The sequence below is a fragment of the Coffea arabica genome, chromosome 8e (genome assembly GCF_036785885.1).
Source record: "Coffea arabica cultivar ET-39 chromosome 8e, Coffea Arabica ET-39 HiFi, whole genome shotgun sequence".
In the NCBI taxonomy this organism is placed as follows: Eukaryota; Viridiplantae; Streptophyta; class Magnoliopsida; order Gentianales; family Rubiaceae; genus Coffea; species Coffea arabica.
This window is the reverse complement of record NC_092324.1, coordinates 25229779-25252116: the sequence shown is the minus strand read 5'-3', so window position 1 is coordinate 25252116 and position 22338 is coordinate 25229779. Positions and strand designations below refer to the sequence as shown.

Genomic DNA, 22338 nt, shown 5'->3' with positions numbered 1-22338 from the left:
GATTAACTAACCACAGGGTTTCTGGAATTCCAGACAAGATATGAATCATATACATGTATATCAAGTCAATGGCAGCCAATGAACAAGAATATATCACATTAGGGTAAGTGCGATAAAGTACACCCTTGCCCGACCATACCAATCAAATATCATTCGATCACATTGGTCAAGTATTGAAAACAAGTGTCAAGTTCAATCAGGTAATTGGAAGCACTCACCAAAGATTTAGTGTTTCTTAGGATCACGTTCAGGTATTGCTTCTTATTTGGAGTCCAAATCTGCGATAAAACATCGTTTAAGAGCTTGAAATCAATTAGGGTTCGAAACTTAAGCGTTTCGTTTAACGAAAATCAAATAACTGAAACTCATTTGGGTAATATTCATATTACTTATCAGACCCTAGAAAACTCATGTTCGCTCTTTTAGTTTTGGTAAGGAAGCGGTTAAAACGTTTAAGTTCGAAAAATGAGCTAAAGGACGAGGAAAACATATTCCGAGTGGTCGCTACTTTCACTTTTCCAAGGGTACGAGTTTCGGTTAAATTTCAGTTTATATACCTCTACGAAAGAAGACTCGAATACCTTAGCCAATCAAAGTTCAATTCGACCTCAAATTTTCGCTCAAGTCGCGAGTACACACACCAAACCCTCGAGTGAAAATTTGGGCGGCATGCCCTTTGTATTTCGCTATTTTCTAGCCATTTATGACTTCATTATTTTCCTCAACTCAGCCCAATTCCATACATAAATAAGCTTAACACAATAGCTCTTCAACTCAGCTCAATGTCATCCAAATATAAGTCAATTCGAGCAATGCAACCATCCAAATCAAAGCTAGAAGCTAGAAACTAGTTTTAAAGACAAATAGCTAAGCAGCAAGTTTGACATCTCTCGGCATTTTAGTCACAACTGAAGCTACGCTTATCGGATTGGGGAAAATTTTATGGCGTTTCGAAGCTAAGACAGAAACCTAAATTTCATATAAAGACATGCACCCAATTCTTGCATTTTCAAGGTCAAAATGTGAAATCTCAGAGAAAACAGAAAGCTGTCCGTTAAACAGGCATTTGGGCAGTCAGGGTTATTTTAGTCATTTCATATGATACAGTTCTCCGATTGAGCTGAAATTCTACAGATAGCTACTTAACTCAATTTCCTACAACTTTCATGTTTTGAGCAAGACCTGATTCGGCCTTTATCATGGACGAATATGCAGGTCAGTTCGGTTCCAAAAACAGGGCAGAATCACTATGATTGCTGAAATTGAACTTTTACTCTAGAAATTCATATCCAAACACTTCACCACATTCATTTCCTAGCTCAATACCATAAATTACTAGGTAAAAAATGATAATCAAGCTGAAAATTGCAAACCCTAGCTAAACATTCCACTATATCATCACAACTAGGAATTCAACCATCAAAATCCAATATTAAGAACTTCTATCCCCAACTTTAGCAAAATTACCAAAAGTAAAGCAAGTTCAAGCATGATACCTTCCCAAAGCCCCTTGTAAGTGAGAAACAAACCACTTTCTCCCCAAACTTTCAGCACCCCAAGTCTTCCAAGCACCAAAAGGAAAGGTTAATCGGTTTAGTTTCGTCGATTCCGCTCAAACAAGCTTGATTCAAGGTGGAAGTTGCTAGTTTCTCTCTTGTTTGCTTTTCTCTCTTGAAGCTCGGCCAACAAGTCAGAAATGAAGAAGAAATGAAACTAAAAGAAAGATAAGAAGATAGGAATTGGTTTGGTCAAAGTTGGATGGATTGCCGCCAAGTGTCGTCGCAAGATTAAAGCTCAATTTTTTTCTTTTTCCCCTCTTTTCTTGGTCAAAATTTTCGGCCACTTTAAGGCTAATGAAGGGCTGATATTTCAGAAATAATAGCAAGGAGATTAAGGTAATAAAGTGGTGTTCAAGTGGTACACTCAATCGGTAGCAAACGGTGCACGTCAGTTCAAACCGTTTTTTCATTAATTCGCCCGTACTAGGGTTTTCACTTATGATTAAAAAACTTATTATTATCACTTCTAATCATACACTTTCTCTTATCTAAAATTCACTCTTAACCACCGAATTTAATACACACACCTCACCAACTAATCACACTACCGAAATACGCAAAAACTCTAATTTACGCCAACTACGAAACTAAAGGTAAAACTCTTGATTCGATGATTTATTGCAACTATTGAGGGAGTAAATGAGTGGTAAAGCTATTATAAAGTAATTTATTCAAAATAAAAGGGAATTTTGAATAAAATATGAAGAATTTTGCGAGTCCTCACAGGAATGGGTATCAAAATTATTATTGCATTTTTGCACTATCTTTTTCTTTGTTGGGTTCAATCATACGGAGCCTTTAGCAGCAACCGCTGGCAATCGTCAGACCATCCCCAATCAAGACTTTCTTTCTTTTTTTTTTTTCATTTTTGTTCTTTTCTCCCCTACTTTCAGACATAACTCATATGATGAAGCAACGCCACCTTTTCTTTTTTCTTGTCAATTGATACAATCCAAATTCAGAACTTAATCCAAAAGCTTGCAAACAGATTTTTTGAACTTTGGCCCTGGGACTGATCTTCCCGTTGTCTTTGCTAAAGCAGTACTCACAGTATAAGGTCCGCAACTGGAGGACGAGATAACATATCTGCTATCTCGTTTTGAGCACCTTATTCTCTGAGTTAGACAACATGGAAAAGCAGCGAAGGTCGCTAATTTAGTGAGACAAGTGTGAAATTATCCTCCACAAGACTCTTGATTTTTTTTTCAAGGCAACAGCTTACCAGCTGCTGAAAGCGGTTCTGGGCACCACTCGGGCAACTGACTGATCAAGGTCTGAGTACCCTTAATTAAAACAGAAAACCAGCATGAAGAAATGCAACGCCCGGCAGATGGAACTCAAACTCCAGGCTCGGAACTCAATCGAATGAAAAGGAACTCGTGTCTGCTCGGCCAGGTTAACGAGGAAAGGGGGGACGCGTGCTAGTGGCAGGAGAAGTTCTTTTTGGTACTGATTCAAACTCAGAGGTGAGGTTATGCAAGAGCTTGTTATGATGGATGAAATTTCCGAGGTCTAGGGTGTGGCGACCACACTTCCCCCTAAGGCGAACCAGAGGGTTGGCGGGCCGTCTGCCCAACTCTCGCCAGGACTCACGCACGCACACTAACCCGAATCCTTCCGAAGAATAACCTAAACTATTACAATATCGCTTCCCTCCAAAAAAAAAGTCAATCACTAAACCACATTAACTTCAGAGATAGCAGTAATTTAAAACAGCCAGTCAACGGCTCCTAAACATCCCATGCGTTACAACCAGGGAATAGGGTCGTACAATTCGGATATACAAATAAAATTCATACAAACCAGATATCGAAATTAGGTTTTACACTTTTCTAGTTTCAAGTGGCAATCTAAAACAAAAGTACATAATTCAAGTTGAAGCATAATACAACCCACACAATAGCCGTAATATCCATTACATCCAAAAGAAAAGAAACATAAGTAAGTTCAAGGCTTTCAGTTTCCAGAACCTGTCAAGGAAAACAAATAAACGTGGGGTGAGCTAAAGCTCAGTGGTGCCCCAAAACATGCAATTAAATAAAACAAATAGCAAGAAGCAATATTGATTAAGGTAACCAAGTAGGAAAGCGGATAACAACACAAGGTAGGATACAGGGGCTCTCAGGAGCCAAACTCCTCGCTTGATCAGAAACCATCGTAGTTGACCCTCCGTCAACTCTCACTACTTATGATCCATGTAGATTCTCTTATTTTGTTTCCTAACCCGTCACCATTCATACCCCTGTCCCGGGTCCGAACATCGACTAAGGACGCAGTATACTCGAGATATACCCGTAGAAAATTAGTCGAGAAATTCACCCAACGACGTTATTGTAGTTGGATTCAGAAGTCGAGGGATTCACCCAGCGACGCAACTACATTTAGATTCATGGATTCAGATGTTATGGTAGTTGGATTCAGAAGTCGAGGGATTCACCCAGCGACGCAACTACATTTAGATTCATAAAAAAAAATGATTCACGCAAGTCACCACTCGAACGGCTAGTGCGATAAAGTACACACTGCTCACTTCGATGGATCAAAAACTAGTTTTGCAAGTATCACATTTTAATTCAAGAAAGCACTTTAATCACGTAGGAATAGAACAAGCAGGGACACTCACCAAGAGTGAAGTTCAGATATCAAGTTGGGAATCGAACTCCACGTCCTCGCAATATCCTAGAATACCAAATTTTGAAACTATAAGTTTCTATTCAGTTTTCAAGCTTATACACATCGAGGTTTATCTAATATATTACTAGTTTACTTTCCCATAGTAAATTCAAGAATCTACTTAGGTTGAAACTTGACAAAAGTAGTAGAAATGTTTCTTATAGTTTTCCTTGAGATATTTTTCCTTAGAAAAGGGTAACTAGTATTATTTTCTTGAAACAATTCGACCATCCACTTAGGATTGAAATTTAGTAAAAGTAGGAAATGTTTTATATGGCTTTCCTTAAAAATATTTTTCTCTATACGAGTACGGCTAGTACTATTTTATTTAGAATAAGTTTTCTTGCCGAGGAAGTTTTCAGCTATTTTTAGTTAAAGCCACTAAAATCTTGTATTTTGGAAATTTTCCTCTAGACAATTAGCCAGGGACAATTTTAAGGAAAGAAAAGGAAATAGATCAAGACTTAGGGTTTTAAAACTAGTGAAATCATTTTCTAAAAGTAATAAGGCTAGTTTACGCTTAAAGGAGAGATATCGAGTTGGCAAGGTTTAGAAAATCCCTATACGAAATTTCTAACTTTAACATACAGTGCTAAGTTTTATCGAACCATACTAGAGTGAAGATATATTTAAATAGCTTGCTTAAAACTTCCTCAAGTGCACAAGACCAAAACGGATTCCTTACAATTTCGATTTACAAGCACATAATATTTCAGATTTGTCAATATAACCAACTCACATTTCGAATAGAAATCTCACTAGGGCTTCGTCAATCATTAGCCCTAGGTTTCAACAGATTCAATTCTGATCAAGAATAAAACGAATAACCAAGGCTTCGTCAATCATTAGCACTTGGTTTTGGCAAGCTCATATCACATCTTAACTAAAACAAAAATGAAGGTAAGGCCTTCAAGAAATTCCAGCAATCAAAGTTCATCACTCTTTAATATTTATAAAACCATTCAAATGGCCAAGGGCTTCATCAATCATTAGCCCTTGACAACATCAATCACTTCCAACCACAATTCAATCAAGAATTCAAACCACAAATAAGCTAAATGTTCGATCCAAGTCAAAAATTCAGTTTCATAAAGAAACAGGACATTCAAGCAGGACAGTCTACTTTGAGGAGTCACGGACAGCAGTACATATGGAGGAAAAATATGAAATTTCTACAGAACAAAGGCCCATGAATCTAGTTTCAAATGCCACTGACGGCACCTTAATCGGATTTTCCTACACCAAGATATAAGCATTTTACTGAGACTGGTCAGTAAAATCCGAAAATCTGAAATCTCATTTTTCACTTGTGAAAAACTCATTTTTCTCTTTTAACACCATAAGGTTTTTATTCAAACCATCCATTCATTTCTTGTCGCGCCCCACTTTTCGATTCGAGTTGAATTGTGTGGTGTGTGGTGTGCAATGTGTGAACGTGTGCAAAAATGAAAAGTAAAAGGCCATGGGACTTAGAATGCGACGATTTGGCCAAGTGAAGTTCAAAAGGGTTTTTTGTATAAAAAATGGAGTCGCCACTTGGTATAGAGTTAGGGTGTACCAAGTCACCCAAAAATGATTTTTTTGTTTTTGAATAAAAAAGTAAATAAACCCTTTTTAAGAACTTTTGGGTCTACGTAACCAAAAGAGGGATCGGGGGTCACATTTGACGAAAGGGAAGGCAAGGATAAAAATCCAAGGCACCCCTTCGACCTAGCCAAGGCTAGTTGCGTGACTTGAACCAATTTTTCCTAAATTTTCTACCCAAGGTATGTATCACGTATTGGATATGTCTATATGAATGCAAAAACCTAGACCTAGGGGGATTGGGGGAAATTTCTCTTCAAAGGTTGAGTGGTGCCAATCACATTAATTGTGAAGCCCAATAATGATCCTTTTGGAGAGGTCACACCTAAACCTAAATGACGTGAAAAATGAGTGGAATGCATGCCATGTGAAAGTGTGAGTTTGTGTGAAATGAGAAAAATGATAAAAGTAATAAGATAAGAGTGAAGGTGTGCAAATGTAGATGAAAGTACTCGTGTGCGAGTGAAGATAAAAATGTTCGTGTGCAAGTAAAAAAAATGTTCGTGTGCAAGTGAAGGTGATAAAAAAGGTGCATGTGTGCAAATGAGACAAAAGTGAAAGTGTAATGATAGAGTGGATTGAGAATGCATGAGCCTAGGGAATTCATGCATATTGGGTACGGGGAGACCTAAATCGTGACTTGATTTTCCCTTTGATTAGAAGGCGGAACTAGCGTGCTAAGGCTATCGAGTAGCCACACTCGCTCGTTTCCCTTATCGGAAAGGGACACTCAAGCAAAATGAACCCTATAGCTAGTATGGGATGCAAAACCTAAAGTGAGGGGAAAAGGGGGTCGAGGATCATGCCAAATGATAAAACTAAGGAAAATGCGTGATATGTAGTGAACAGGCAAACAATGCATTAATAAAAAAACAAAGGAAAAATCCTATCGGGTCTAGCGTTGGACTAGCCCTTTCTATGAATTCCTAATAAAAATGAGCCACAACTAGCATTAGGCTAGTGTGGTGACGTACATTCATCCATTCCATTCATTCATGGTTATGAAAGCAAGTAGACATGCCAAAACGCTCGTAAACACGTAGCACGTAGCACTTAGCATGCTCGACTAGATGCAAGAGCCTACTAAAGCAATTTAACATGTAACAACAAAAGCAAGCAACCAAGGGGAAGGGGAAATGGACCAGATGCTCTCCGAGCCCTATCTATTACAAGCCAAGAGGTGTACACATACCCCATAAAAGCATAAAGGGGAAGGGAAAATGGACCAAATGCTCTTCGAGCCCTATCTATTACAAGCCAAGAGGTGTACACATACCCCATAAAAGCATAAAGGGGAAGGGAAAATGGACCAAATGCTCTTCGAGCCCTATCTATTACAAGCCAAGAGGTGTACACATACCCCATAAAACTTAAATAAAAGTAAAAGCAAGTAAATGCATGCAAGGAGGCAAGGAAAGCGAAGTAGACAGGCATATTCACATAACACATAAGGGCACATAGGAGAAACAAAAAAAGATAAAAAAGAAATTGTACCTCCCCCGTGTGTAATGCTAGTAAGGTGAACGAGACTCAACTTGGGCTATGGTCACTAAAGAAGAAGCTAATTTGGGCTAAAACCATTCAAAGGAAAGGATTAATGCACCAATATAATAATAAAAGATAAATATGACACTCGGAATCCATCAAACATCGAATCCGTCCTCACTTTGCAACTTAGAAATGATCAAATAAAATAAAAAAAAATAAAAAAAAACAAATTAGACCAAACGATCACCTAAACCATCTCAACATGAATCTTCCATCAATTGCAACTCAATGAATATCAAACAAACTAATTAAAGCCCAAAATAAAGGCATGATCGTCCAATCTCCAAACATAACATCTACTAAAGACCCAAAAGCAAACACTACTCAAAAGCAAGCAAGCACTACTCAAACACTACTCAAAGATTCCAAAAAATAAAGAGAGAGTCAAACAATGATTGAAGTTGCAATGATTTTAGGACTTAATTACAAGATACTAAGACATGCTTGGGCTATTGTGGCACAAAGAGAAACTTAGAGGGATCAAATTGATTAAATGTTCCAATTACTTGGGTCATAGTGGCATAAGGGGAAACTTGAGGGGGCAAAGTGTTACATTTAGAAATATTGGCATGCATGCATACGTAAAGAACAAAATTTTCTGCAACAAACAAGAAACTTTTCGGCAAACAACAAGGAAATTTCGGCAGCAACAAGAAAATCTTGGTAGGCTAAGCTAGCTCATCCGCAAATTCATCTATGAATCTTTAGCTAGCAAAGCATTAAACTAACTCCAATTAAAGCATGCTTAAACAATACTTAATCAAAGCAATTTCTTGCAAGTTTACAAAATCAAAAAAACTGCTGCACTTTTGTTACAAAACCAACTCAAAGATTGCTGCATTTGCATTTTTTTTTCAAACAGATTTTGACAAAAACTAAAGCCAAGTTTGGACAAGTTTTATCTAGCAACATCCCCACCTTGAGTCAAACAACATAACACCCAACTTGGTTCCCCCAAACAAACCAAAACATAGCAGGAACAAACATGCAAGTGCTAGGAAATTTTATGCCAAGAAGATTCAATGTTCCTAACCTCATCAAAATTCCAGCAATGTTTAAACGTTGTTCAAACTATTTAGAGCCAAACGTACATCTTCAAAACCAATCAAACACTACCCTTTTCTACAATGGATTTAGCTAGCAAAAGGAAATGGGCAAAACCAACTTATGTGTTGTTGCAAGAAGCTAAGAAAACAGCAAGTTATGGAGATGAACTGCAGCAAAAGAAAGAAAACCATCTACGGCAAAATTTCTGTTGTTATGTCGCAACTCCATTCACATGAACTTCACACATATAAAGCTCACCAAGCTCATGGGTTTATGAGAAATGCAGCAAAGAATCCAAGATGAAAGTTCATGGCTAAACTGGAGAATTGTAGCCAGGGAACAACATGTGTCAACTCACAGTTAGATGAAAAGTGCAGCAAAGGAACAACTAATGCAAGCTCATGGCTAAGCTGAGAAATGCAGCAAGGGAACTACAAATGCAAACTCATGGCTAGATGAAAAATGCAGCAAAGGAACAAATAAGGGAAACTTCATGTGTCACGGCTAGAAAATTCTAGGACAGAAAGTTCGGCAGTTTTGACTTACTTATTCTCAGCAAACATTCGACCATAGCTCAAGCGTTTTAAGGATGCAAATGTACAAACTCAACACCTAAACTCCCCTTCCTTCCCTTCTATATAAGATTAAACATGCAGCTTAAGCGCGAAAATTCATTGGACAGCCATGAAAAAAAAAACAGCCATAAGAATGCCACAGAAATTTCGGCCACTTGCTCATATGTTTTCCAATAAAGAATCAAACGTTTTTTCAAACCTTATTGAACCCAAATACACACAGCTTTGATTAAATACTTTCAAATCCAGGTTTGCAACTTTACACTAAGCAAATGACTACACAAACAAGCCAATCAAGAACAACAAAAATTAAACGGAAAGCCATGCCAAAAATCTAAAGCATATGTGCGCAAGACTGGTTCAATGGTTAATTTCAGCAAACATTTGGTTCTAACTTAAGGTTTTCAAGCCTTCCCAAAACACGCACGTATATTGCATCTTCAACTCCAACCAAACACATAACTTACGTGCATTAAACCAAAGAGGAAAGTCAGCCATTTCAGAAAGCTTAGCTACCCAGAAATTATCAACCAAAATGAAAATCTGTTTGCCGTTCAACTGTGAGTCAAACTTCAGATTCAAAGCACTTCAGAAATAACTCACATTCATGCTAAAAATTGACTCAAACAAACCAGAAAACAAAGCCAATGAACCAGAGTTTTAATGAAAACCGGCAGGTTTGCAATGAGCCTGTTTGGCAAAGAAATTGCCTTGGATTGCCGCAAGACTCTTCATCATTTTTTTGTTTTTTTTTGTTTTTTTTTTTTGTAATCTTCGAACCCAAATCACAAACCTTTATTATTATCGAACCACATCCCAACAATCAATCATCATGTTTTCACATTCCAACACTTCCATATGCAAAAATTTTCCCAGAAATTCTAACTTTTTGGCACCTTTACCATTAGAACAATCATGAAGAAATAGCCCAAGACAAAAAGGCATGATCAATGACTATCAAACAAAGCTGATTTCTCGACAAACAAACTGCTGAGTTACGGACCATGTCCAAACTATGTTCCAACCATGTTCAACCATCAAAACTCAGAACATCGAAACAAAATAAAACATCATATCAAACCATGTCCAAACCTGCAATTTTTTAACGTGAACTCGCAGACCAAAAGTTAAAAAATGCATAAAGTCTTAATGGAAAAGGAAAAACATACAAAATGCTGAGTTTATTTGGAGATACGAAACCAGAAAAGGACTACCTTTGTAGCCTATGAAGTTGAGATGTAAGAACCAAATTTCTGGGAGCTCAAATCTTCCGGCCGTTCACTGGAAAAAGTCGCAGCCTTGGAGACAGATTCTCTACCGTTCCCCTCTTCCTCGACTCTATCCTGCTCTCCTTCCCCCTTTTTGTTCTTCTTTACCCTCTTTTGGTTTCAACTCTCTCAACTCTCAGTTTCGATTCCTCCCTGATTTCTATTTCTTCCCTTTTCTTTTGCCGTGAATTCTCCCTATTTTCTCCCCAGATTTTTCAGCCGTTCCCCTCTCTCCAAAACCTCTCCTCCTCCAGTTTCGCCTAGCTGTTTGATTTTCATGCGCCGTTGCCCTCTAACTCTCCCCTTGCGGCTATCTTTCTCTCTTGTTTTTATATCCCCATTCAACCCTAAGAACCTCTGTCCTTTTTCCTGTATTTTGCAGCTTCAGGAGCCGTCCCCAGATTTCTTTGCAAACGGCGCAAGTCCGCAGCCTTCATGCTGCGGCAACAAATTTTTTTTTTTTTTTTTTTTAACTAATTTATTAATTACAGAAATGATAAGATAAAATATAAATAATAATAATAACAAAATTACACAAACCAAGTAATAATAATAATAACAAAACAAAAATAATTTTAAACAAAAAACTAAACAAAAATGGCCATTTTTAATTTTCCAATTTTTCATTATTTTCTTTTTCTCAAAATAACTTAATAAAAAAAACTAAAGTGCCAAAAGATTGAATTTAAAGAAATAAACATATTTTTGTGAACAAATTTTCCCTTTTTTTTTCTTTTTCTTCTTTTTTTTTTTCTTCTTTTTCCTCTTTTTCTCTAATTTTCTCTTTTCTCCTTTTTTATGATTTTTTCATTTTCATTTTTCCTTTCAAGAAAGCATTGAATAAAAACAAAATGACTAAAACATATTTTTGATGTTTTCCTTTTCTTTTTCCTAAAAACTCTGTGCTAATTTTAAACTTAAAAGCTGAAACTAAAAACTAAAACTAAAAGTAAACAAGAATAAATGGCAAATGAAATAGGTCAACTAAAAGGGCGAAAATGAATAAAACTAAAATATCATAACAACTAATAGTGCAAAACACGAACTAAAATGCAAGCAATCTAAAATGAAAATCATGAAACAGATGCTACATAAAATTATTCAAAATTTGGTGTCTACAGTTTGCCCCTCTTTGTCTGAGTTTTGAAAAAACTTGAGACAAAGAAATAGACACCAAATACTTACCTGTGTTATTGGGCTGCAAAAGATTCCAACGAACAGAAATTCTAATACGGGACTGACCCGAACACGAAAAATAAAACGGGACTGACCCGAACAGAATTAAACGGGACTTTAAACGGGACTGACAACCTGACCCGAACAGAATTTAAACGGGACTGACCCGAACAGGAATTAAACGGGACTGACCCGAACAGGAATTTCAACGGGACTGACCCGAACAAGAATTTGAACGGGACTGACCCGAACAAGAATTTAAACGGGACTGACCCGAACAGGAATTTAAACGGGACTGACCCGAACAAGAATTTGAACGGGACTGACCCGAACAGGAATTTAAACGGGATTTAAACGGGACTGACCCGAACCAGAATTTAAACGGGACTGACCCGAACAGAATTTAAACGGGACTGACCCGAACAGGAATTTAAACGGGATTGACCCGAACATGAAAAATAAAACGGGACTGACCCGAACAGGAATTTTAAACGGGACTGACCCGAACAGGAATTTAAACGGGACTGACCCGAACAGGAATTTAAACGGGACTGACCCGAACAGAATTTAAACGGGACTGACCCGAACATAAATTTAAACGGGACTGACCCGAACAGGAATTTAAACGGGACTGACCCGAACAGGAATTTAAACGGGACTGACCCGAACAGGAATTTCAACGGGACTGACCCGAACAAGAATTTAAAGGAATTTAAACGGGATTGACCCGAACAGAATTTAAACGGGACTGACCCGAACGAACGGGACTGACCCGAACAAAAATTTAAACGGGACTGACCCGAACAGGAATTTAAACGGGACTGACCCGAACAGGAATTGAAACGGGACTGACCCGAACATAAATTCAAACGGGACTGACCCGAACATAAATTAAATGGACTTCACTGGGGAAGTTTGAGACAAAAAATTGAATTTTTACCTGAGAGTAGTTCAAATTTTTGGTACCTAGAGGGAGGTTGGATCTCTGTAGTTGAAGCGATGGCTGGTGTTGGTCCTTATAATCCAACTTTGCAAATAACATTGCTTTAGATTTGAAAAAGAGAATGATCGCTTTCATTTTGTGACCGCAGTGTTCCTGCAAGAAAAGAATACATAATAATGGATTTGCCACCATTATTTGATCCGGTTTGCCTTGAGAATCGTGTAAACATGAGTCTCGTACTATTTTTGCCTCTGTTCTGCGGCATCCGTCTTGGTCGAACTTGTGACTTTGCAAATTCTGAGACTGATAAAATACGGATTGACCACGTTACCCAATCCAGGTGGTAGCTTTGTTGCATGTTACTCCCTGTAACTGATGATTGAATCCCCTATTTTTGCGCAAACCTTTGGGTTTATCATTCATTTGAATTCAATGGTGAAAGAATGATGGCGTGAAAATTTATCCTATAACAATCAATGTATATGCAAGATTATTTCCTATGTCAGGCAAAGATGAGCATGCAAAAGAATGTAGACAATCATAAGCAGTTATACACAAATAATTGAGAACAACCAAAAGGTTCATAAAGATACATTTTGCAAAAGAATATTTGTAAAGAACAATACAATTTTAGCCAACGAAAATCATATTCAAGACTTTGGATATTTTGCTTCGGAATCCGATACTGGCAAAAGTATCACAAACATGAGGAAAAACCCCAAACGAACCAGGTCATCAGCTGTTCCTTCTCGCGCTCGTCTGTTGTGAAAAACCCGCCTTGGCGCCCTTTCGGGTTTTCACCAAGGTTGCCCCTACCCTTTTTGTTTTTGCTTTTTCTTTTCCTTTTTTTTTTTTTTTTTTTTTTTTTTCTTTTACAAGGCGCCCTTTCGGGTTTTCACCTAAAGAATAAAAACACATCTCGACCATGATCGACTCAGAAATATGAGTTAAAAGGTTTCAGGCATCAGTAAAATGCACTTCCCTCGTAGATTTGGCGAAGGCATTACGGACATCACTTGCCAGTTGATTATCAAATTTTGCTAATAGAAATGCAACAAATGACGGAAGCCAGGACTTTGGGTTTTGTAATGAGGTCAGGTAGGGTGTTTTTCCAGAAAGGTTAAGGCTTGAAAGCAAATTCGATGCCAGGGGTAAAATAAACTGGGATTGCCCTATTTCGAAATCATTTCCGATTTTGAACGAAACCGGGAAAAATTTGCCCCAGTTTGGTCGGACTTTCACTCTTTGCATTTTCTTCATTGCATTTTCCTTACTTTTGCACTTTTCTTTGAAAACTAAATTTGCCCCAGTGTGGGGTTCTTTTTTCTTTCTTTTGCTCATCTCTCTTTCAAAATTAAAATTTTGCCCCAGTGTGGGGTTTGCAATTCTCAGGGGTTATCAAACGAAAATTTTGTCAATTCTGATGGCTCAAAGGGGACAAGTAGGGATAAAATATCTTTTAAGTGTAAAAGAAGATGGCCTGACTTGCATTTCGCCATTTGCATGAATTTCTAAAGAAAATTTGCATGATCAAATGAAAAACTTTTTGCACATATCTGAGTTGATGGGTTGAGGGAATGCTCGTCCATCCATTTCTGCCAAGATAAGAGCTCCGCCAGGTAATACCTTTTGGACAATGAACGGCCCTTGCCAATTTGGAGCAAATTTGCCTTTAGCTTCATCTTGCATCGACAAAATCCGCTTCAGTACCTTATCACCTTCTTCAAATGCCCGCCGATGGACCTTTTTGTTGTAAGCCCGGGCCACACGCTTCTGATAGCACTGACCATGACAGATAGCGTTGAATCGCCTTTCATCGATCGACGTCAATTGTTCATGGCGCTGCTTTATCCAATCAGCCTCTTCCAATTTAGCTTCCATGAGGATTCGCAACGAAGGAATTTCAACTTCGGCTGGTAATACAGCTTCCATTCCATACATCAGTGAATATGGCGTTGCCCCAGTCGATGTCCGGATAGAAGTCCGATACGCCATTAGTGCATAAGGCAACTTGTCATGCCAATCGCGATGCCTTTCAGTCATTTTGCGAATAATCTTTTTCAAATTCTTGTTCGCGGCTTCTACGGCTCCATTCATCTGAGGCCTATAAATGGCGGAGTTGTGGTGTCTGATCTTGAATTGCTCGCATAGTCCATCCACCATGTCATTGTTCAGATTTTTGGCATTGTCAGTGATAAGCGTTTCGGGTACCCCAAAGCGACAGATGATGTGATCTCTCAAGAAATTGGCAACTATCTTCTTCGTCACATGTTTGAATGATTCCGCTTCAACCCACTTGGTAAAATACTCAATCGCCACCAATATAAATCGATGTCCATTTGAAGCAGGAGGATCGATTGTACCAATCACGTCCATACCCCACATTGAACAGGGCCACGGGGCGGTCATGCTATGCAACTCAGTGGGTGGAGCGCGTATAATGTCACCGTGCATTTGGCATTTTATACATCTCCGGACAAAGTCTATACAATCACGCTCCATAGTAAGCCAGAAGTATCCGGTTCTCATGATTTTCTTTGCTAGCAAATGGCCATTCATGTGAGGTCCACAAACACCACTGTGCACTTCTTTCATCATATATTGAGCTTCATCTTCATCAATGCACCTTAAGAGGTTCAAATCTGAGGTTCTTTTATACAAGACTTCTCCACTCAAGAAAAATTTTGAAACCATTCTGCGCAAAAAACTCTTATCCTTTGAACTAGCATGCTGAGGGTAAGACCCCGTTTTGAGAAATTCCTTAATATCCTTATACCAAGGCATATTATCAGAGGACTCGTCTGCAACCCAACAGTGGGCAAGCTTGTCTTGAAGTTGAATCTGGATTGGTTCGATTTTCAATTCATCTGGATACTGGATCATAGAGGCTAAAGTGGCCAAAGCATCGGCAAATGCGTTTCGGGCTCGCGGGAGATGTCTGAACTCCAAATTTTGAAATTGCTTGGCCAGAGTGAGCAAACTACAATGGTAGGGCAGAATTTTTGAATCTTTGGTTATCCACTGCTTCAAAGTCTGATGCACGAGCAAATCTGAGTCACTGAAGGCTATCAACTCCTTGATTTCCATCTCTAAAGCCATTTTGAGACCAAAAATGCAGGCTTCATACTCAGCCATGTTGTTTGTGCAAGCAAATTGCAATTTGGCTGCGGCAGGGTAGTGTTTTCCTTCGGGCGAAACCAGAACAGCTCCAATTCCAGCTCCTAGAGAATTTGAAGCTCCGTCGAAGAAAAGCCTCCATTCAGGGCTCTGCTCACTTATATCATCTGCAGTGCCTACAAATAGGACCCTCTCGTCAGGGAAATAAGTACGGAGTGGTTGATAATCATCATCCCTTGGATTTTCCGCCAAATGATCAGCTATAGCTTGCCCCTTGACAGCTTTCTGTGAGGTGAAAACAATATCGAACTCCGAGAGGATTATCTGCCATTTCGCCAAACGCCCAGTCAACATCGGCTTCTCCAAAAGATACTTCAAAGGATCAGACCGGGAAATAAGATAAGTGGTATGGCTCAACAGGTAATGTCTCAGCTTTTGAGCCGCCCAGGCCAATGCACAGCAGCTCTTCTCGATGAATGAATAATTAGCCTCGTACTGTGTGAACTTTTTGCTTAGATAGTAAATGGCTTGCTCCTTCCTTCCAGAGTCATCGTGTTGCCCCAGAACACACCCTACTGCTCCGTCGAGCACCGATAGGTACATGATCAGCGGTCGGCCCGGTTTGGGTGGCACCAGGACCGGAGGCTGCAACAAATAATCTTTAATCTTATCGAAAGCTTGTTGACACTCCTCATTCCAGTACAACGGCACATTCTTTCTTAATAATTTGAACAACGGCTCACATGTGGCCGTTAATTGGGCAATGAACCTCCCAATAAAGTTGATCTTTCCTAAGAAGCTTTTCACGTCTTTCTGAGTCTTTGGCACTGGCATTTCTCGAATCGCTTTGATTTTTGCCGGATCTATCTCTATGCCTCTCTTGCTCACGATGAAACCCAACAATTTACCAGCTGGTGCCCCAAAGGCGCATTTCGCAGGATTTAACTTCAAACTGTATTTCCGCAGCCTTTCAAACAGCTTCCTCAAATCATCCAAGTGGTCCTTCGTCCTTTTAGACTTGATTATGATGTCATCCACGTAGACCTCCATCTCCCGGTGGATCATATCATGAAATAGGGTTGTCATGGTCCTCTGATACGTTGCTCCAGCATTCTTTAAACCGAAAGGCATGACTCGGTAGCAAAAGGTACCCCAAGGGGTAATGAAAGCAGTCTTCTCCCTATCCTCTTCTGCCATCAAAATTTGGTGGTAGCCAGCAAAACAATCGCAAAAGGATTCAATCTCATGTCCGGCAGTATTGTCTAAGAGAATGTGAATATTTGGTAGAGGGAAATCATCTTTAGGACTGGCTTTGTTAAGGTCTCTATAGTCAACACAAACTCTCACCTCTCCACTCTTTTTTGGAACAGGGACTGGGTTGGAAAGCCAAATTGGGTAATAGGAAACAATGATAATGTTGGTTTTGAGTTGTTTTTCAATTTGCTCTTTTATTTTGAGGCTCATATCTGGTTTGAATTTTCGGGGTTTTTATTTTACGGGTGGAAAAGAAGGGTCTGTGGGCAACCGGTGCACTACCACGTCAGTTGAAATACCAGTCATATCATCATAGGACCACGCAAATACATCCTGGAACATAGTCAAGAACTCAAGCATTTCCTTTTTCTGGCTCTTATTCAAATGAATACTAATCTGCACCTCCTTAACTTCATCTTTAGTGCCAATGTTTACTGTTTCTGTCTCTTCCAGGTTCGGTTTCGGTTTTTCCTCATATTGTTCAAAGTCCTTTGCAAAAGAATCGAACACCTCCTCATTATCACTCTCGCTTTGAAGCTCGGATTCACAGACCTCCAAGTCGTGAGTGATATAGAGATTGCCATTATCGAATTCCAAAATAGTAATATCCAACGGGTCAAACAGTTTTATTTTTGGCCATCTGAAAGAATTAACGAATGTGGGGCAATAAGCAAATAAACATACAACAAACAAATGAAACAAGCAATATGAATATAAACAAACGAATAAACAACAACATGTCAAGAACAACTTGTGCATTTTCATAAAACCATTGATTGAAAGCAAAACAAAAGAAAGCAAACGGAAACAATATTTACATATGCAAATTTTAGCCAAAAGTAAAGATGCTTTCATTAACTATTTACAGATGCAAAAGTATTTTTCCATGAATCCATATGAATGACAAACCCCCTAGATTTACCGAAACTCCTTCTGAACAGGCAGGAACTCGGCAGTCCAATTAGAAATAGACCCCTCAGGGATGTCAGGAAATTCGGCCTCGCTCGGGAAATTGTCTTCAAATATTGCCCCAACGAACAATTGGGACAAACTATTCTCGATTTCTTCAGTTGAATTACCCTCTGATGTGATTATTTCAGTTGGCCGGGGAAAAGTATACCACAGTGGTGGAATATCGAAAACCCTTTGCCGGCCCTCCTTTTCTGCTCTTTTACGCTCTTTCATCTCCTTGAAATCCTTGGCGGTTGGTCTGAAACCCAAACCGAAGGTATCTCTCTTTTCTACTATCTTCACTGGCTTCAGGATCCCTTGCAGTTCACGCCCCAAACCCTTGTCGAATTTGTATCCTCCACGAATCATTTCTCTGGCCATCATTACACTGGCTTTTGAGGGAGTTTGTTCCTCCGTGGTTATCCAACTTACGGAGACTATATCGGATGTGCTGTGAGGGGACATGGTAACACTTTGACTACCCTCCTCTTTAACTCCAGAATCGGTGATCACCAGGCAGTCCTCTTCAGCAAAGATAGTGATTAGCTTGTCATTTACCACGAACTTGAGTAATTGATGCAACGAAGACGGCACGGCCCCAGACTTGTGAATCCATGGCCTTCCAAGTAAAATATTATAAATGCTTGGGAAGTTCATGACTTGGCAAGTTATTTGAAACTGGGCGGGCCCCATCTCGATTACTAAATCTGCCTCTCCTATCGGCTCCCTTTGAGCTCCATCAAACCCTCGAACGATAGTCCCTGAAGGCCTCAGCTTGATGTCTTGCAACCCTAGTTTCTCTAAGGTACTCCACGGACAGATATTCAGTGCGGATCCATTATCGATTAACACCTTAGGCAGCATTTTTCCGTTGCACCTCACTGTTATGTACAACGCCTTATTATGTCCAATGCCCTCCGTCGGCAATTCATCATCAGAAAAAGCAATTTGCTTCTTGAATAATACACTCCCCACCACGTTTGAAAAATTATCAACAGAAATGTCTCTCGGAATTTGAGCTCTTGTTAATACATCGATCAATGCATCCCTATGCACGTCCGAGGAGAAAAGTAGGTCCAACATGGTTATCTGGGCAGGTGATTTGCTTAGCTTTTCCACTATGTTGTATTCACTTCTCTGGAATCGTTTAAGGAAATCCACGGCTTCTTTCTCGGTAATTGTTGGTTTGAGGGGTGGCTCAGAACTATTGGCTTGAATTGGAGTAGTAGTCTCAAATGGATTTACAGTCTTCCCCGATCTAGTAACTACTGACACTTCCTTCTTTGCAGTTGAATTTTCCCCGATCTGTATGCTAGGCTCATCGTAATTCCACGGCACTTGTTGCAGACTTAATACGGGCTCCTGCTTCGGGAATTCGATGACTACTGGTTCCAAAGCTTCATTCTCCGCTGGCGTGAGATCTAAGACAAAAGGCTTGTTATCTTCTTCGAATGGCAACTCTATGACAAACGGTCGGTCCGTGACCCCAAACACTTCAGCTTCTATTGCCAATTTCTTAATTTGTTCCTCGTACTCCGCATCGTCCATAATAACCCCAACGTGCTCTGGCAAGGGGTTTTGATTTACGTTTGGCCCTTGCGGCTCCCTCTTTCTGATCACGATTTCTCCAGACTCAACCATATCCTGAACTTTATGCTTTAGCGCCTTACAATCCAAAGTTGCATGCCCAGGTGCCCCTGAATGATATGCGCAAACAGCTTGCGGGTTATACCAAGCGGGCATGCCATACGGATAGGTAGGAGGTGGTACTGTACCAATTTTTCCGGAGGCCTTTAACTGGTCGTACAGTTGGTCTAAAGGCCTACCTAAATTGGTAAAAGTACGGCTTGGGGGTCGGTTGTAAGGTTCATGAGGTTGAGGATGATTGTAAACAGGTCTATTTGGAGGAGGAAATCTTGGGTTATATGGTGGACGAAGTCGGTTTTGGGGTGGATTTGGTTGGGAAATTTGGAAAGGGGCTGAAGGTGGGTTAGTATAGTTTGGGCGAGGTCGAGGGTGGTGGATATTGGTAGTATATACATGGTTTGGGCTTGAATAGTAGTAAGGGTAAGGTTGTTGGTAGGTTGGGTTGTGTTGGCATCGGGGTCGGGGTGAAAGGTTGTGGTTCCAAACAAAGGTTGTATCTCCTTCTTTCTTTTTGAATGGTGGTTTCTTTTCACTGCTTCCTCGCCCTTGCAAAGCTTCTACTTGCGATTTCAGGGCAGATACATTAACAATTTTCCCAGCTCTTACAAAGTCGTCAAATTCTTCAAGTTTATTTACAATTGCAGCAAACGAACATCCGGTCATACGGAAAATCTCTTCGAAGTACGGCGGATCATGGGCCTTTATGAAAGTACGTATGATTTCATCCTCGGTCATTGGTGGCTCGACCTTAGCAGCTACCTTTCTCCACCTCTTAGCATAGGTCTTGTGGTCCTCAGAAGGCTTCCTTTTCGTTCCTTCCAGAGTAGTCCGGGTTGGCGCTAGCTCACAGTTATACTCATATTGTCGAATGAAGGCATTGGACAGATCGAGCCAGGTCTTCACTTCCTCTGGCTTTAGGTTGGAGTACCAATCGAGAGCATCCCCTTCTAAGCTTTCTGGAAATAATCTCAACGGCAAATTCTCGTCATCCACTGGCTTGCCCAACTTGTTAGCAAACAAGCGCAGGTGCGTTTTAGGGTTGCTGGTACCATCATATTTGTTGAACTTCGGGGTCTTGAACCCCACCGGCAGTTGTACGTTTGGAAATAGGCACAAATCATCGTAGTCCAGCACCCCTTGCTTGCTTAAACCTTGGCTCTTGCGGATGAATTCATCGAAACGATCCAATCGCTTAAGCAACTTTAGATCAACCGGGGCAGATGACTCTCCCATTTCTGGCTTGTTTTGAAAAACGTGCTCCGGCACAACGGGCTCTGCGGTAGTTTGGAAAAAAGTCGGTGGATTTACATGCATGTTTGGATCACCCTGAGGCTGGAATCCTTGCCCATAAGGGGGATAGAAAGGAGGATTTTGAGTATAAGCATATTGCGGGTTGAAAGTTCCCTCAAACGTGGTTTGAATTGGAGGAATAACAAATGGTAACGTGGTTTGAATTGGCGGAATAACAAATGGTTCGGATTGTGTTTGTTTGATGGGCGGAGACTCGGGTTGCACTCCGCTACTAACGAGCTCATCGATCAGTTTCTTTTGGGCGGCCATTTCAGATGCCATCTCCCCAAATTTAGTGAGCAATTCGGTCAACTGAACCCCGGGACTTGCAATCTCCGGCTGGGTCGTTGCAACGGTCTTTTCCGATGACTCTTGCTGGGTACTCATGTCTACACGATTCCTTTGGGCCTTACTTCGGGATCGCGTTATAATGGGGCTTCGTCGAGAAGCTATGTTTAAAATTCTACCTGAGAATTTGGAAAGGAAGTGCCTTTAGATTTTAGCCCTCGTTTAGCTTTTTACCAAAGTAAAATAAAGAAAAAGAAAAGAAAAAAAAAACAAGAGTTAGTAAATATCCAAACAATTCGGATGCATGTCCTATTGGGGAGACCCTTTTTGTGCCAAGGGTAGGCCTAGTATGATGCAACACCTTCGAAATGGGACCCGTAACACAAACCTGTTTTTGACAACAATTCTGAATAAGTGCAAAAGAGAAATCGCTTTCATTGAAAGAAAATTGCCAATATTTACATCATATCACGAAGACGATTCCGTACAAGATCACCAAAGTTTTTGAGTCTATCTAATACAGAGTCTTTAGTTTCTCTAGCATATGGCCTCTTGACACGCTCGGCTTGATCATATAATTCCCCACATTTCCGCTTCATCTCTTGTCGCCTTTCTCGCTCCTCTTCATATAGCCTCTTGTTTTCCTCTGCTTTTCCCTTGTGTACTTCAACGGATTGCTTTAACTGCAAAACCTCCCTGTCTTTCAACTCAATTATGGCCTTCAGCCTTTCGATCTCCTCAACTGGTCCGTCTAATTGCCCTGATGTAGCAAATTTTGTTACCCAGTCTTCGTATTGGGGAGTCTTCAACCCCTTTTGCTGGAGTTCCGGGATGTATCTAAAACTTACGTCATCAGACAACGTCACCCAGGCGTCAATAATCCGATCTTTCATAGGGATTTGATTTGGGCACATTCCCCAGTTAAAAATAATGGTGACTTCGCTCATGTCAAACACGGGTGGTATTTCTTGAGTACGCCCTAATTGTCTGAGAAACCTTTTTGGGACGTACGCGGTAATCCCTTGAGTACCTAGTAGGAGAATGAATTCGGATGCCTGAGTGCGAAGAACAGGTTTGGTACAATCGGTCCAATCCAACACCCATCTAATATTTTGATCGGTCAGGTTCTTCAAGAAATCCACAAACTCAGCTGCATTACGCGGCAAACTGTCTCTGTTAATCCTCTTGTGATGTGTGGTTATCCAGTTGTATGCGAACATTGGTAGACTCGATGAAATAGCCGGTCGCCTCATGAAATGCTCCATTCCCCATATATGTAAGATCAAATTTGAACCACAAAAGAACTTTTTCCCTTTCTGACAGGTAGTGCAAGCTATGAAGATGTCGGCCAAAATGGTAGGAATAATGGAACACGGCCTACCATTAATTCCGAGAAACAAGTCATACAGGATTCTAGT

General features: G+C 40.0%; 1 protein-coding gene across 1 annotated transcript; it reads right to left on the bottom strand.

Moving 5' to 3' along the window:
* Positions 1-17662: 17662 nt before the first annotated feature.
* LOC140012696 (uncharacterized) lies at positions 17663-21019 on the bottom strand. Its single transcript, XM_072060979.1, has 4 exons — positions 20870-21019; positions 20056-20674; positions 18398-19521; positions 17663-18298 (listed from the first exon to the last, which is right to left on the bottom strand). Exons 1-4 carry the CDS (start codon positions 21017-21019, stop codon positions 17663-17665), a joined length of 2529 nt encoding a protein of 842 aa, XP_071917080.1.
* Positions 21020-22338: the final 1319 nt, after the last annotated feature.

Coding starts and splice junctions, on each gene's coding strand:
- LOC140012696 (XM_072060979.1), bottom strand. CDS start 21,019: ATGAGTACCCAGCAAGAGTCATCGGAAAAGACCGTTGCAACGACCCAG. Junction 20,675..20,869: donor AGAAACTGATCGATGAGCTC/GTTAGTAGCGGA, acceptor CAAGGATTCCAG/CCTCAGGGTGATCCAAACAT. Junction 19,522..20,055: donor GACCGAGGATGAAATCATAC/GTACTTTCATAA, acceptor TTACCAATTTAG/GTAGGCCTTTAGACCAACTG.